Genomic DNA, 15,744 nt, shown 5'->3' with positions numbered 1-15,744 from the left:
ATGTGACTACACTTGCACACACATGTATACATACACCATACATGCACACACAGAGAAGGTGAAAATCCTAAATCAATCCATCATAAGTCAAGGATTGTTTGTCATTGATGAGTGATGTCTATCACAAGACTAGACTAGAAAGTGACAGTATCATCTATCCTCAAAACATTTACAGGTCAGTTAAATCCCAAGTATCTAACTGTCTCTTCATGGACCATGAAAATAGGGACCTTCCTTCCTTCCTTCCTTCCTTCCTTCCTTCCTTCCTTCCTTCCTTTCTTCCTTCCTTCCTTTCCATTCACAGAGCCTGGCACAGGGCCCACTGCTTGATAGGAGTTCCATATATATTTGTGAATAAATGAACACATATAACTATATCCAAGTTAGAATTCAAGCCCGTCTCTCTTTTTTCCCCAAAACTGTTTTATAATTCTAGAATGTGCACCATGCTACCTAAGGCAAATAATGCTTTCAAATCCTTCCTTAAATTTTATTTCTTGGATTCTTCTTGTATGAGATGACGTTGAAGAATGAGGAAGCAACATTTACAAACACACACACATGCATGCACAGGCACATGACACACACACACACACATACACACACACTGATATAATGGCAATGCATGTTTAAAATTCTTCTGAATCATTTTTGTTTTGTTTCTTCAAATTTTAGAGTAGCAAGAGGCCCTGGCTCTTCAATGGTGCAAACCCCTTCATTTGGAGAGAAAGAAAAAAGCCAGCGTCCTGATGAAAACTGTGTTTCTAATGAGAGGCCCAGCTCTGACTCAAACGGGAGCTCCCCACAACACACCAGAGGGGTCTTTATTAACCAAACTACATCTCATAAGCACTCTGAGAGAACAGTGGCTGGCGTACAGCCGCCATGCCTTCTGCCTGCTGAAACACTAAACCATTTTGATAAACCAAACCATTTGTTTATCTCATTAATGCTGCCCAGAGTTCCCAAGGCCCTACCACCTTCTCTGCCACACTCTCAATTTAGAGCCTGGCTCAGCATAGCTGGGATGAGCAGGGGGGGTCATCTAGCACCACCCTGCTTCAGCACAAAGGACAGCATCCCACCTTGAGGTAGACCAGTAGACTGGGACACATGCCTTTTCCTGGTTCTTATATTTGTGTGTGTGTGTGTGTGTGTGTGTGTGTGTGTGTGAATATCAGCAGTCTTCCTTCACGCCTCTTTATCTTTTTGTTTTGTAGACAAGGTTTCTCTGTGTAACCCTAATGTCCTGGAACTCACTCTGTAGATCAGGCTAGCCTCTGCCTAGAATTAAAGGTGTGCACCACCATGCCTGGCTCTACCCCTCCTCCCTCTCTCCCTTTCCCTCTTCCCCTTCCTCTTTCTTCCCTCTCTCTCTCTCTCTCTCTCTCTCTCTCTCTCTCTCTCTCTCTCTCTCTCTTATCCTTCCTTTCTTTTGAGACAGCATCTCTCACTGGACCTGGAGCTCACCAACTAGACTGACTAGCCAGTAAGATCAAGGGTCCTACACACACACACACACACACATACACACACACACATACATTTCCCTGGTGCTATGTTACAGGCGTGGTGCCACACTACTCAGCATTTTACATGGGTTCTGGGGATTAAGCCTGGGTCATCGTGCCTTATTGACATCCTTCCCAGTCCCTAGCATATTTTAGTCTTATCGTTGGGTGGGTTGGGGCTAGAGAAATCTTGTAGTCCATTGCCAAGTTCAGCCAAAGGACTGAGATCCTAACCCTGGAAAAGGTCCTGTCTTCATGCAGCAAGATCCTTCTCAGGCTGAGCTTCAGACACATCAGAAAGACACCACTAAGAAAGAGCCCCAGCATGCACATGGAGAAGGAATCTGTGGCTAGCAGAACCTGGGGGAAAGAAAGTACAATTTTTCAATACTGAGAAGAAATGCTTTCCAATCAGAGGTCCCTAAAAGGCAGTGGATATTGGGTGCACTGTTGGCTTTAAAGCCAAGCCTGAAAATAAAATCAGTATGTTCTAACAGGGATGATTTAAGTCATAAATACCTTCAAAGAGTATCTGGGTGATGAAGTGGGTTCCTTTGGAAGTCTGTGGAATGAATATCCATTCTCAGGAGTCTGAGAGTATAGGCTCTGGTCCTTGGAACTCATCCTTCCAAACATACTCACACATACACAAAGATTCCCTCAAGGATGTTCAGAAAAGAAATATTGTTAGAAGCAAAAGAAAGAAAAGCCCTTCCTTCATAGAGGCTAGGGATGCTCGGTGTGTAAGCTGCTCCCTATATAAGCACGAGTTCAGATCCCCAGTACTTATGCAACAAAAGGTAGACCTAGCATCGTTTACCATAATCCCTGTGCTGGCAGATGAAGACGGAAGGAAGCCAGGAGATTGCTAGGCCAGCGTATCTAGTCAAACCGACAAGCTCCTGAGAGTAATGGAAACTTACCTCTAACCTCTGGCCTCCACATGTGCACACGCTGGTATGTACACCCCCACATGCATGAGCACAAACATACATAAAATCCTACACACACACACACACACACACACACACACACACACTTGACCTGCCTCCCATCCAAGAAGACAGGTTAAATAAGTGATGGACCGTCAGGCAATGGACTGCTAAAGATCTGTCAAAAAGAATGAGGCAAGCTTCATGGCCTGATGGAGAAATCTCTCGCTGTATTTCTAATTAGTGTGAGGCAGAGTCGCTCCTAGGCGATCATTTGCTTGTGGAGACAAGGAGCTAAACTTAAGGCTTCTATGTGCAGAGGATTTTTCTGGAAGGAGAAACAAGAAATGCTTGTACCAAGTTTGCTTCTGGGAAAAGGACCAGAAGACTGGGGTGGGCGGAACGTCTCCTTCCCACTAAACCTTTTTACACGGTTTGAATTTTTTACCAGGTACATGTATTACCTTTGCAGCTAAGGAAGACAAGAACAAAGGCTCTGAATATTTCTGTGCAGACAGAGAGAAGAAGCCGGCTGCATCCCACTGGCCTCTCCATCTCGGGCCTCTGAGGCGGTTCAGCTCAGCCCAATCGCTTCAAAGAGACAAAGTCCGGTGGGTGAAGGAAACATGATTCACATCGATAAAAATTCAACTTTAAAAAAAAAGTCTTCCTTCTAATTTAGAACCTGGGTTAGGGCTGTATTAGCATATCTCCGAGAGGCGGCATAGCGAAGACGAAAGAACGGAGGGTTGGACTCCAGTTAAATAATCTCCCTGAGCCTCCGTTTTCCCCTTCATTAAGAAGAGGATGAGAATAATACTGTCTTTCCCTTGAGATTGTTACAAGGATTAAATGAGACAATGTGCCTGGAAAAAGTGTTTTGTTCATTGTAAAGGGCAGTGCAGATGCAAGCCACTAATTAGTGTTATTACTGGAAGCCTCAGACTACTGTGATTAACTGGGGATAGGGGGACTGAGTCTGTGGGGTTTTTTTAAGTCCAAATATATAGCTTATAATTAGAAATGGATCATCTCGTCATTGGCCTGAATAATCTTGATGCACAGACAGTTTGTTTGGGAGTCGGTTTTTTTTTTTCCACAAAGACAAGTCAAGCCTAGATCCAAGTTCTGACTTAAAATTTCAGTTATTTTACTGTAATAGAATGTTGTTATGAGAAACTATAGTCTCAGGTTGCAAGACGGCTCAGGAGGCAAAGGTTCTTACAGCTATGAGTTTGAACCCTGGAACCTCCACGGTGAAGGAGGGATTCGATCTCCCTTCAGGTTTTTCTCTGACCTCCATACTCATGCAGCTTGGTCTGTGCACGCCCCCCACACACACACCAAATAAATACATAACTGTAACTTTAAATATCACCCATAATTCCCCAAGAGTTTCTTATCAGACACCTGTCATGAAGAAAGGCACGAGGGCAGACGGTCAGTACTGTTAGTGTGGTATTTGAAAATCTTCACAGTGTGGTCCTGAATAACTTCGCTCACACCTGACGTTCTGCCTTCAAGTGCAAGCAAGTACTTCAGACACATATCAAGCACGCCGCTGGACTGCATCTTCATCCCAGGGTGGGTGCCAGCGGTCAGTTGGCATGACCCTTCTCATCAGTGCAGACTGGGCCTTAGGACCCTAACTTCCTGCTGCAGGAAGGCAGCACACGGCCTGTCTGCCACCCTGCACGTGGAGAGATGTGGCCGTGTCAAGCAACCCCTCCCCCATCTAGTGCTATAGCTCCCTCTGGCCTTTCTGCCTTTCTGCTGTCTTGATCTCCATTCTTCTGACTGTGAAAGCTTTGCTTAGCCATCAGGTCTCTGTCCAAATGTCACCTCCTCTGTAACAAACCCCAGTGAGGCACCTGATAAACGCATAGTAGCTCAGTCTAAGGTGAATGGCACAGAATAAATAAATAATAAATAGCTAGCTTTATAACCCTAGGCACCTGTCTAACCCAATGGTTAAATATGATGTTTGGGAGGCAAATGACCCAGCCTTAAACACCAGCCCTGTAGTTAGTAGTTGTGTGATCTGAGACAGATCACCGTACTTCCTCAAGTCTACTTCCCCATCAGCAAGTTTGGAAGGCAGAGTGCTGGGTAGAGCAACTAGGCTCTTCCCACGGTGTCTGGCACATGACAAGGACTTGGAAATAGAGAGTGGCTGTGACTGTACCATAGCTGTGTTTGTCTCCCACACAACCACCTTAAAGAGAGGGACTAGGTCTCCACCCATGAGTTCCCAGATTTGGGGAAGAAACTGTTCGGTAGAGGCTCAGTCCATCTCTGCTTCATTTAGCTGAACACAATACACATCTTAGGAGAGGTACACACAGAGGACCTGGGAAACCAGAGGCCAGGAGGCAACTTCTCCATGCTCAGGGACACACATATATGTGTGGGTGGGACAAGGGGCGGTGGCAATTTGGACTGACAGTCAAAGTTTAGGGAGGATTTCAGTAGGGATGCATGGAGGGTGGTGGGAGGTAAGGCTACACGCTCATGGAGCTGGTGGCACTGGTTGGGACAGTGTAGGACAATAAGCATTCTAGGTCAAAGGAACTAAATTAGGAAGACCTGAAAGTGGAAATGTCAGACTCAACCTGCTAAGGCGGAGCTGAGCCATGTGTGTTTGCGAGAGAAGTGACTGGGACTCTGCTGCCTCAGCCAGTGCGACAGGCCATCTGGAAGCTATGGCCAGTGGGTCTGTATGCAGAGGGCCAAGGGAAGAGTTAGGGCCAGCTCCACACCTCCCTGACTTCCACCCCATGGGACAACAGGGGTTAGGGCACCAGTGTGTCATTATAGTCCACTCCTCCCTGGAATGCAGCTCAAGGAACTTGCATTTATAATGGTCTAAAGGAAACCAGAGAACATAGCTATTTAATCAGTGTCCAGTGGTCGTAGCCTACGGAGGAGACCCAAAAGATAACACCAGGCAAGGTCACTCTCTTAGTCACAGAAGCGGGCATTTGAGTGCAGGGATGAAGGAGGTAAAGATGTAAACTGAACAGAGATCAGGAGATGAGCATTTTAGGTGGCAGCAGTCACTCAAATGTCCCAAAGTGGGACCTAATGTGTCTGTTTAGTTTGAACAAGCAGACTCATGTGACTAGGAGATGGAGGCAGCAAGATCTGCATCACAGCATGGCTTGATCCCAAGCAGTAGCAGGAGGAACGTCAAAGGGAATGGGGAGACCAGCCTGGACTGCACAGACTTCCAGGAGAGAGAGGAAGGGGGCCCTACGAGGAGGCTGTGGTCAAAGTCCAGGAGGGTGGTGACTTAGACAAGGATGCCAGAAGTCCACGTGGCAAAGACACACTGAACACATGGCGTATACAGCTTCAGCTGTAGCCAACAGAACTGGCAGACTCTCTCCTGAGCATGTGACAAAGGAGAGGTTCTGAGGGTGGCCCAGGTTGAATGTTAACTCCAGCCCCACCCCACCCCACCCCGTGTTTTCAGTGAGTTCAGGAATGAGTCAGACACACACTGGACTAAAGGGATAAGGCCCCACCCCTCCCCCAAGAAAACAGACAACAATCAGTAGAGCCACAGACGTTGCTTGCCCAACCACCTAAGGCTCCAAGGCCGGAGCACAACAGGGACAGGTATGCAGAAGCGCATGTGTCAGAGTCTTGGTTCAGTGTATCTGAAAGCTGTTGGCTTGGGATCTGGGTTGGCTTGCTCAGCAGGGATGGATGCAAACGTGCCAGTTAACCTCCAAAAGTCAGATGAGTGGTCCAGCCTGGGCCTTTCTTGAGGTACTCAGTCGTACCCTGGAACATAAGCTATGGTGGCAGAGAGGACTTCAATCATTCTCTTGGAAAATCCGGGCACAGGGAGAGTTTGAGCCTTTTCATAAACAACAAAAAAGATGAAGCCAGATTGGGGTCCAGAGTCAGGACCATATAGGATGTGAGATGCTTGACTCAGAGAAAGCAGTTCCCAAGCCCTGTCTCAATGGGGCAGCATTTTACAGAGGGGCCCAGACAAGCTCAGCTGGGGTCTCCGGATTCTCTCACCTGGCTGTCGCCAAGGAAGTAAAAGGGCTCTGGTAAGAACCAGGCCTCCGTCAGCCCCGCCAACCCACGGCCCCAGCCAGAACAAAAGTCACAGCACGTCCCACAGCCTGCTACTCTTGCTTGCTCGCTCGGGTGACTTCTCTTTTAAAGAGAGAGGGAAAATGGTCTCATTTTGATAAACAAATCATAGTTGCAGGTGCAGGGCTGGTTTGAGAGTGTCAAAAGCTCCCGCCTCCGTTTTTCGGTGATTTTGAACTCCTAAGAAAGGTTTTCCTGTGTGCAATGATTTGATTAGATCGGTTCTCACGCCAAAAGTAATGTTCTCAAGAAGGCAGGTAGAAGACTCCCACTGTGTCATTCCTGGGTCTTGCACTCAGGGCAGGGAACAGCAGAAGGAGGAGAAGGCGGCTCCCGTTTTCAGGACACCCTGAGAATGAGCCAGTTTATACATGATTTTATTTCAAGGCATCCTGCTTGCAATTTGGTCATTTTTCAATGAGAAAGACGTACATTCTCGGAACATGAAATGAAATTAGGAAGCCTGATGAAGTCAGAGGCAAAGCAAAACTGTGGCTGCGCACGTGCCCGGCGCTGCTCTCCTCTGCTCGACAGATCAGGGATCCCTGTGGAAGGTGCTCAGATAGGGGCTACCATGGCGGCTCTGCCCAGAGGAGGGTGGCTCACCTATGCATGCATAGTTCCCATGTTCCAGACATCTAATTATCCAGTTCTTCCCACAATTCATGAGTGTGTGTGTGTGTGTGTATGTGTGTGTGTGCATATGCTCTCCTGAGCATGTGACAAGGGAGAGGTTCTGAGGGTGATACACACACACACACACACACCACAAGCAAATTCAAATATTATGAAACCTGAATCTATATATAATATATTATATAATATATATAATATATAATAGATATAATCTGAATATATATAATATAATATAATATAATATAATATAATAGTATTTCAGTGGTGTTGGTTCCCTAGTTTTAATACTGTGCTGTGATTGCAGAATTCAGTACCAATGGGAAAAGCCAGACCATGGCACAAAGGACATTTCTCTACCATTTTTATCATTTCTAGTGGCTCTGCAATTAGAGTCAAATAAAGAGCTTTTAAGATGCCAACTGTTTAATGTATGCAGCAAGGACCTATATGCCCCCCACACACACATACACACACACACACACACACACACACACACACATACACACACACTCGAAGCCACTTTGGGACTTACTAAGAAACTACCACACCCACGGTTTCCCCAGAACTCATATCCCAAAGGTGAGAAAAAGCGTGCCACTAGAGACAGGGCTCGGGACCAGGTCCTTAAGTCACCTCCCACACCTGATCTGAAAAGACTACGTCTGAGGAACTGACTGTGGGAAGGTCCTTTGTCACGGGCTGTGGCATTCCTGCACTTGTCAAGCCAGTCTGGGAGTTGGATCATAGTCAAAACAAGATCAAAGTCCTATCCACAGTCCCACCCCCTAGCCCAGAGATTAAAATTTTTGGGCACATCAGAATCCATGTCAAATGCTGAGTCCATTCCAACCCCAGTCCTAGGTAGATGAGGAACATTGTGTTTACAGCAAAAACACTAGATAATTCTGTTGCAAGTGCTTAGGAGTGGAAATAGTACTAGTGACGGGTGGGGGTCTGGGAGCAGACCATGCTGACCCCCCCCAAGCCAGGAGAAAAGAACTGGTAGGTGCTCAGTACCCCCAGAGCCAGCGCCTCTCCTCCCATGGGGAAACTTTGGACCCACTTCAGAGGTCTGCAGCTCTGATGTGTAGGGAGGCTGTGGCATGTCCCAGGAGCCTCTGTGTGGATCCTGGGTAGGCTATTACCACACAGCATTTAGGATAAAATGCAGAATTTAGCTTCACCCATCAGTGGGGCAGCTTGGTGCTAAGGGCTGGTGGCGGGAGAAACAACTGTAGCTCGTGCGGTACCCATCACTGAGAGAAGGATCCGTTAGCCTATTTTACAGATTAAGGAAACAGAGGCTAGATAAGTTCTGGCTACACGCTCAGAAGTAACTGAGGTACAACCTCCCTTTCTGGCACAAAGATGGCTCTGGGGCCTCTCTCATCTCCTCCAGGATAAAGTGTCCTTCTTCTAAATAGCAGAAGCCGTGGGCCTTGCTGGGAGCCAATCCCCCTTTCAGTCGCTTTATTGTTTCTGAGCAGCCGCGGAGCTCTCGAAGGTTCCCTCCACGGCTCCTTGATTCCTTTCTGTCTTTCATCTTTCTCGCTATTCTCCCTTAATCTTCCTCTTTTCTTTCTTTTTTTTTTATTTCCCTCCTTTTTGTTTCCAAGTCTAAAATGACAGACACAATAGACCTCTCCATTTCCCTTGTCTTACTGATGCTAACTTAAGAATTAGCTCCTGGGCCCAGCATGATAGCTCGGCGGGTAAAGGTGCTTGCTGCGAAGCCTAATGACCTGAGTTCTATCCCTTAGAACTGACAGGGAAGAAAGAGAGAAACGACTCGTGCAAATTGTGCTCTAATGTCAATGGAACACACACACACACACACACACACACACACGCACGCACAATTTATAGAAGGAATTTGCCCCTACTGTCATGCGATGACACCGGCAATCTCAAAACACAAGAATGTGCCCCACCACGAGGCAAGTGACCTACCACTCTCCAGAGGACACTGTGGGATCCTATTGGCCCAGAGGCTCCAGAGATAGCCCATGTTCCACTCCAGGCACACCTGATGATCCTTGAAAGGCCGTTCAAAAGGCGGGACCGTCTGCAGCAGGGTGTAATTCTTTGCTACTGCGTGCAGTAGAGTCTCCTCCCCTCGGACGTTCAAGCCCCCGCCACTGTGCCGGTGAGTAATCCAGGCTCGGAGAATCACCGTGGACACCGAGATTGGGTGTCTGATCAGGTAGTCATCCCTGTACACCATGATGCTTGGAAACTTCACGTGCACTATCTGCGTCCTGCTGGTGTGAAGGTGCCTCTCGTTCCTCCATCTCTTCTTGTACACGGGAATGCTACTTCGGAACTCGGAAGAGACCACCGCCTCCAAATTGACAACACAGGGCTGAGAGCATAAATACTCCACGGAGACTTCAGAGACATTGCGCACGCTCCCTTCAAAGGCAGTAAAATAAATAAAGTCTGTGTACGTTGTGCTCTGTTCTGTCCTGGGCAGCACAGATGTTGTCAGGGAAGTCTGTCTGCACAACGATGGCACGAAATTCTGAAAAGGAGTGAAAGGGTAATATAGAATGTTTAAAAAACATCATCCTATTAGCACATGCACAGATTGCTATTTTCTTGGCATTTAAAACTACAAATCTATGCAAAAGCAATGAATGCAGGCAGTAAGAGATGTCAAAAGCAAGACCATTAGACTGGAGAAAAACCAACACACACACACACACACACACACACACACACACACATGAAGGCTGTGCCAGGCTGAACTCTTTCTCTAGGCTCAGGAACATCTGCTGATCAAAATGTGGCTTTCAAAGCTATGTGCCAACCATTCCCGAGCCAGCTTCCAAAGGATGAGGCTGGGCCCTGGCAAAAGTAATAGGGAACGGAACCTGTCTTAAAATGAAAGAGGCAAGCCAGCTTCAGACAGGTACAAACTACTTCAAATGGTGGCCAGACGCTGCCAATCAAAGGGCTGGAGGGGAGTTGAAAGGGCATCACCAGGGAACATAAAAGGAAGGCCAGCCTGGCATATTTATCCTGTAAGTGTGGAGCCAGGCAAGCCTGCAAGACTGCAAGCTGGACGGCCCAGCAGGAGGTCTCTGCTGCTCCACACAGGAGGGCTTGGACCACAGCTGCCGGGTCCTGTTCTTTCACCGTGTGTGACGTGACCCGTGCCGAGGAAGATGCTAGCAGTGTGTCCAGTCGGTTGTTTCTTAAGTCCTCGCACTGTGTGCATTTCATCCAGACATCCGAGGAGCTTGGTTACAAAATCTCGGCAATGGTGTGTGCCCGAGGTAGTGAACTATGACTAGCTGAGCCCTTCTTGACATGACTTTGTGATTCAAGTGTCCACAGCAAACAAGGTCGCTGTGACTACTTCACACCCATTTTGATGGCTATGGTTGAAAGAAAAGAAATGGAAAGAGAAAACAAAACAAAATAAAACCTAGAAGGCAAAGGCAAGCATGGCTAGCATGCAGAGAGATTGGAATCCCTGTGCACTGAAGGCAGCAGGGTAAAATGATACAGCCTGTATGGGAAAGATGAAAGCTACTTCTGTTTTTATAAATTAAAAAGGTAAGAACCATGTGGTCTGATCCGATGATTCCTCTTCCAAACATACCCCAAAAGGTTGAAAGCAAGAACTTGAGGAACTAGTTACATGCTGATATTCATAGCCACTCTATCTGAGATGGCTAAAAGCAGCTCTCTTGTTCATCAGCAAGGAGAACAGTGTTCTCCGCACATTACCATGGCATGGGGTTCTGACAGCCTATAAAGTGGACAGACCTTAAAGATATGCTAAATGGCATAAGCCAGGCACAAAACCGGAAGTCCTGCCTGAGGTACTTACAGGAGAAGGTAGAGGAGTCAGGGTGGTGGAGACAAAATAGAGGTGGGATTGCCAAGGGTGTGTGTGTGTGTGTGTGTGTGTGTGTGTGTGTGTGTGTGTGTGTGTGTGAGGGGGTGCAGGATGAGTGGCCGATGTTAGAGTTTCACCAGTGCTGAACACAGTAGCAGCTGTGCACAATGTCAGCTTACATAGCACTACTGAACCCCACCCTTCAAAACAGTCAGCTTTGTAAGTGAATACTCTATCACTGTCTTAAAGGGAGAGGTTGCTTTATCGGCCAGTTTCGATTATGAATGTCTCTAATCCCAGGAGGCAGAAGCAGGAAGATCCTGCCAAGATCAAGACCCACTTGTTCTACATAATGAGCTCCAAACCAGACAGGGGTACAGAGTGAGACCTTGTCTTCACAGCGGGGAAGAGGAGCGGCAAGATTGCTCACTGGGTAGAGGCACTTCCTCCTAAGCCTGATGACCATGACCGGAGTTCAGTCCCAGAACCCACATGCACACACACACACACACACACATACACACACACACACACACAAGCAAAACAAATAAACACTTTTCTTCAAAATTTAAAGCTACTCTGGTCTTACAAAGAAAGAGAAGGGAGCTCCTTTTTTTTTTTCCATTGTAGTTTAGAACCATGGAGGAACAAAGATAGATGAAAATTGAAGTCTTGTATCAGGGACACAAACCTGTCAATTAATTAATTAATTAATTAATTAATTAATTAATTAATTAATTTTTTATAGCAAAGTGAAGCTGCCCAGTGCAGCGTGCCAATCAGACAGTAATCAAGCCCACTCCAGATCAGCAACAGAAGCACAATGGAGTGGGGGTCTAGATCAGGCTCAGGGGAGAAATGGGGCTTGGTTTGGGCTTCGTAGGGGGAAAAGTTCTCCAGGAGACAATGCAAGGGAGAGGCTGAAAGTAGCAGAAACAGCAAAATCAGGGCAAGCCGCAAAGAACCGGAATGTTTAGGAGACAGCAGTGTGGCTTGGCCAGAGACCAGGACAATGGCAGAGATACAAGCAGGCGTGAGAACCTGAGCCGATGGTAAAGAAAGAGAACATCCGGCTCTGGGTAACAGCGGGTGCCAGTCTAGAGAGAAAGCACTCCCCTCTGCACCCTGGTTCCCATGTTTCCATGAAAGGGACGCCGCGTCCCTCTGGACTCAGTGCACAAGGGTGAGGGTGACCGTCCAGCAGAAATATGAGCTACTCATAACTCAGGGATGAAGATGGCCCCACTCACGGGAACAGAAAAGCAAACTGAAGCCACACAGAGATGGCATTTTTAACCTGCTAGACTCTCAAGATCAAGGTTAGACTTCCCGTTCTGCTGGCTGCCATGTAGGGAGGCACTGTGCTCTTGTGCGGCTGCTGGTGGTTGCTTCTGCAACGCAGTCAGGCAACACCTACCCAAAGAGTAACTGTAGCCACCCTCTGGCCCAACAATCCCCCTTGTAGGATCTTATCCTACAAATATATAAAATCTGTGGGAAAGAGTCTAAGTACAGGCTTTTCATGTCAGCACTGTCTGTCACACTGGAGGATAAAATGTGTACATGTCCACAGCTTAAATAAATGAAGTACTTCCAGTCCCAGAGTACTCTAGAGTCACCAAAAAGACTGGAGATCTTTATATACAGATGATAGGACCATCTCCGAAGGCTGTTTTAGAGTTGTAACTTTTGTTACTCTTGCCATTTTTAAGAGGGTTCATAAATACTGTACTGGGTTGCAAAGCACACACACACATACACACACACACACACACATGCACACACATGCACACACGCATGCACACACAGTTTAAAAACAAAATCACTTGAATACACATAGGATCAACTGTCACCATGGAACATGGAAGGATGAAGTGGCTAAAAGAGTAGGGGGCAGATATGTGTGGCTATATCGCTATATTTTGCATTGTAGACCACATGAGTACTCATAGTGGAGAGCAACCATCTTAAGAGAGGAAAGCGTCAGTTTCCACAAACGGCAGAAAGGGAATGGAAGGTCTGGCTGTTCCTTCACAAGCATCATGGGCAACCTGGGGGCTGGACTCTGCAAGGAGTGAGAACAGCTCCAACTGTCCACACCTCTGGAAGAGGCTTATTTGTTTTCTGCTCTCATTCATGCCACTAAACACGCATTAAAAATAACCTTATAGTTGGAAGTGGATCAGGAGCCATCGGTGATAGCTGCCCCTCTTCTTCACTTTGCAGATGAGGAAACAGCAGGCAAATGTCTGCATCTGTCACATCTCCCCACTGGTGGGCTAGCACAGCTGAGCCAGGAGCCAGACTCTTTCCCTTACCTTCACATGCCCACCACCAACACAATGCCCACCCCAAAGCACATCATGGCAAGACAGACTCATGGCCGCGTGGTAACATCCATGATGCATGGGTGCTCTGGGATGCATCTGGGATGCATGGGTGCGTAGGATGCTCTGGGATGCATCCTACGTTTGCCCAAATAGATGAGCCCAGTGTTGGTCCACAGGAAGAATGAATTCATTCACCACTCAAACAGAGTTTTTCCAAAGCTAGCAGGCTCTGGTGCCTTCAGACATGAACCAGAACAGCATACAGTTGGCCAGAAAATCTTATGCTTGGTTGATGTTTTCCTGTAGAAATCCATGCAAGGAACCTTTTGCTTCTTGAGGCCAGACAAAGCCCAGAGTCCAAAACCTCCCTTAGGACAGTGCACACTACAACCTGTTCTCTTCTAGAGAATGACTCTGGATCACATTCCTTCCATACCTTCTGAAAAGCTCACCCAGGCCCAGTTTTCTTGCTTTTATTTTTTTTTTTCCTAGCACATTTTCAATGCTAAAATGAGAGAGCTCTCTTTCGAACAGAAATGCAGGGGGAAAGCCATTTGATTCCCCTGCGAAGTGTGGTTCCTAATAAGCCTGTTCATTATTTTACATCTGATTGCTTGAAAATGCACCCGTCACACTTTTCTGCATTAATAAGGGCAGCGTGCCACAGTTTGCCGGTGTGTTACACTCGTCACATTGTGGCTGACGGAGGTGGAGTCACACCTCACCCTGCACCTCTCCAGGGCCTCCCTTCCAAGTTCTGTTTCAAAGAAAATGTCTGGATACTCGAATGAAGATTATTGCATTTTCATCTGGTTCCAAGCCCTGAGAGTCAGCAAAAGCAAATGGAAAGAATGCAAATTCAACACGTGTGTTCTCCTGTGTGATAATCAGGAGGCAGAGCAGACACTTGTGACATGCTGGAAGTATAAAATATACCCTGAATTTCAAAGCCTCGCTCTTTAACAAAAGGTTACAAAATGTCTTATTAATGGTTTTTACATCGATTGCATGTCAAAATGATAATATTTGGATACATCAAATTAAATAAAATGTATAAAAGTGAATCATACCTGTTCTTGTTTACTTTTTCAATGTGGCGACTACTGAATACAAAATCGCAGATGTGGCTTGAATTGTCTACTGATTGTTTGAGGTCATTGAACTGTTGGTTTTTTTGTTTTGTTTTGTTTTGTTTTTGTTTTTTAAGGCTAACTGGTAAAACCACAGTCATCCCTCCGTCTCTGAAAGACATTGGTTTCCAGACCCCCTACAATACCAACATCTCCGATGCTCAGATGCTTTTTACAGTACAGGGTAGCTGTGTAGAACAGGTCCTCCTATGTGTGTAATGGGAGCACATGTGTGTGCATGCATGCAGGTATGAAGGCTAGAAGACATAAACTGTTGTTTCACAAGTACCATCCACATTAATTTCCTTTGTTTGTTTATGTCTTTTGTTTAGGGGGTGTTGTTGTGTTGTTATTTTGAGACAGAGTCTTTCGCTGGTTTGAAACTTGTCAGATAAGCCCAGCTACCTGGCCAGCCAGTCCCAGGGATGCCCCTGCCTCTACTTGCTTGGGACTGGAGATAAAAATAAACACCATCACATTCATCTGGTTTTATTTGGTCATTTTGGGTTTTGAAATAAGGTCTAACTAGGTCACTCTGGCTAGTTTCAAGAGCCTAATGTAGACCAGGCTGGTCTTTAACTCACAGAGATCTGCCTACCTCTGCCTCATAAATGATGCTGGGATTAAAAGTGTGTGCTATTGTGCTGATCAATGCTCAACTTTTTGTTTTTAACATGTATTCTGGGAGTTGAACTTGGGTACTCGTGCTTATAAGGCAAACCTTTTACTGGCCAAGTCATCTTCCCTACCCTCTCCCTGTATATTGGAAATGATCTCTTGGTGACTTAGGCCACGTAAATGCTTTTTGTATAGTTGTCATATTATGCTGTTTTGGAGAAAAATAATGAGGAAGCACCTATACATGTCTAGTACAGATACAATCATTTGTTCAATATTTTTGATCCTTGATTGGTTGAACTTCAGGGATCTGGAAGCTATGGAATATGAAGACTGACTCATTTTGGCACTCATTCTGGCCACTCGTACTCCACTGTGGTGGGAAAACAGTCACCAGGATTACATATGACTGAAGGAGGTTGTTGTCCCACACAACTTCTGCTACAAATGAGCACACTGGCTGGACTGTCCTGTAGTTTGACAACCACTGTTCAACAACATCCAGCTTTTTTTCTAGGTGGAGTTCTGAGACACACAGTGATAGAAGCTAAGCCCTGTTTGGAGTTGCAGTGGGAGAGATGGGATGAAAGACTCGGTTAGGAACAACTGCCTGATGAGGCCTGGCTG

At 46.4% G+C, this 15,744-nt stretch overlaps 1 protein-coding gene across 1 annotated transcript in view; it reads right to left on the bottom strand.

Moving 5' to 3' along the window:
• Window positions 1-15,744, bottom strand: part of Sel1l3 (SEL1L family member 3) — a 107,777-nt gene that overhangs the window by 85,033 nt on the left and 7,000 nt on the right. The window contains exon 2 of the mRNA XM_052199416.1: window positions 9,143-9,713. Coding sequence (XP_052055376.1) covers window positions 9,143-9,713 — 571 coding nt within the window. The remainder of the gene's footprint in view (window positions 1-9,142; window positions 9,714-15,744) is intronic.

Source organism: Apodemus sylvaticus, chromosome 11 (assembly GCF_947179515.1).
Source record: "Apodemus sylvaticus chromosome 11, mApoSyl1.1, whole genome shotgun sequence".
Taxonomy (NCBI): domain Eukaryota; kingdom Metazoa; phylum Chordata; class Mammalia; order Rodentia; family Muridae; genus Apodemus; species Apodemus sylvaticus.
Note: the sequence above shows the minus strand (reverse complement) of the source record. Positions and strands in the feature narration are given on the sequence as shown.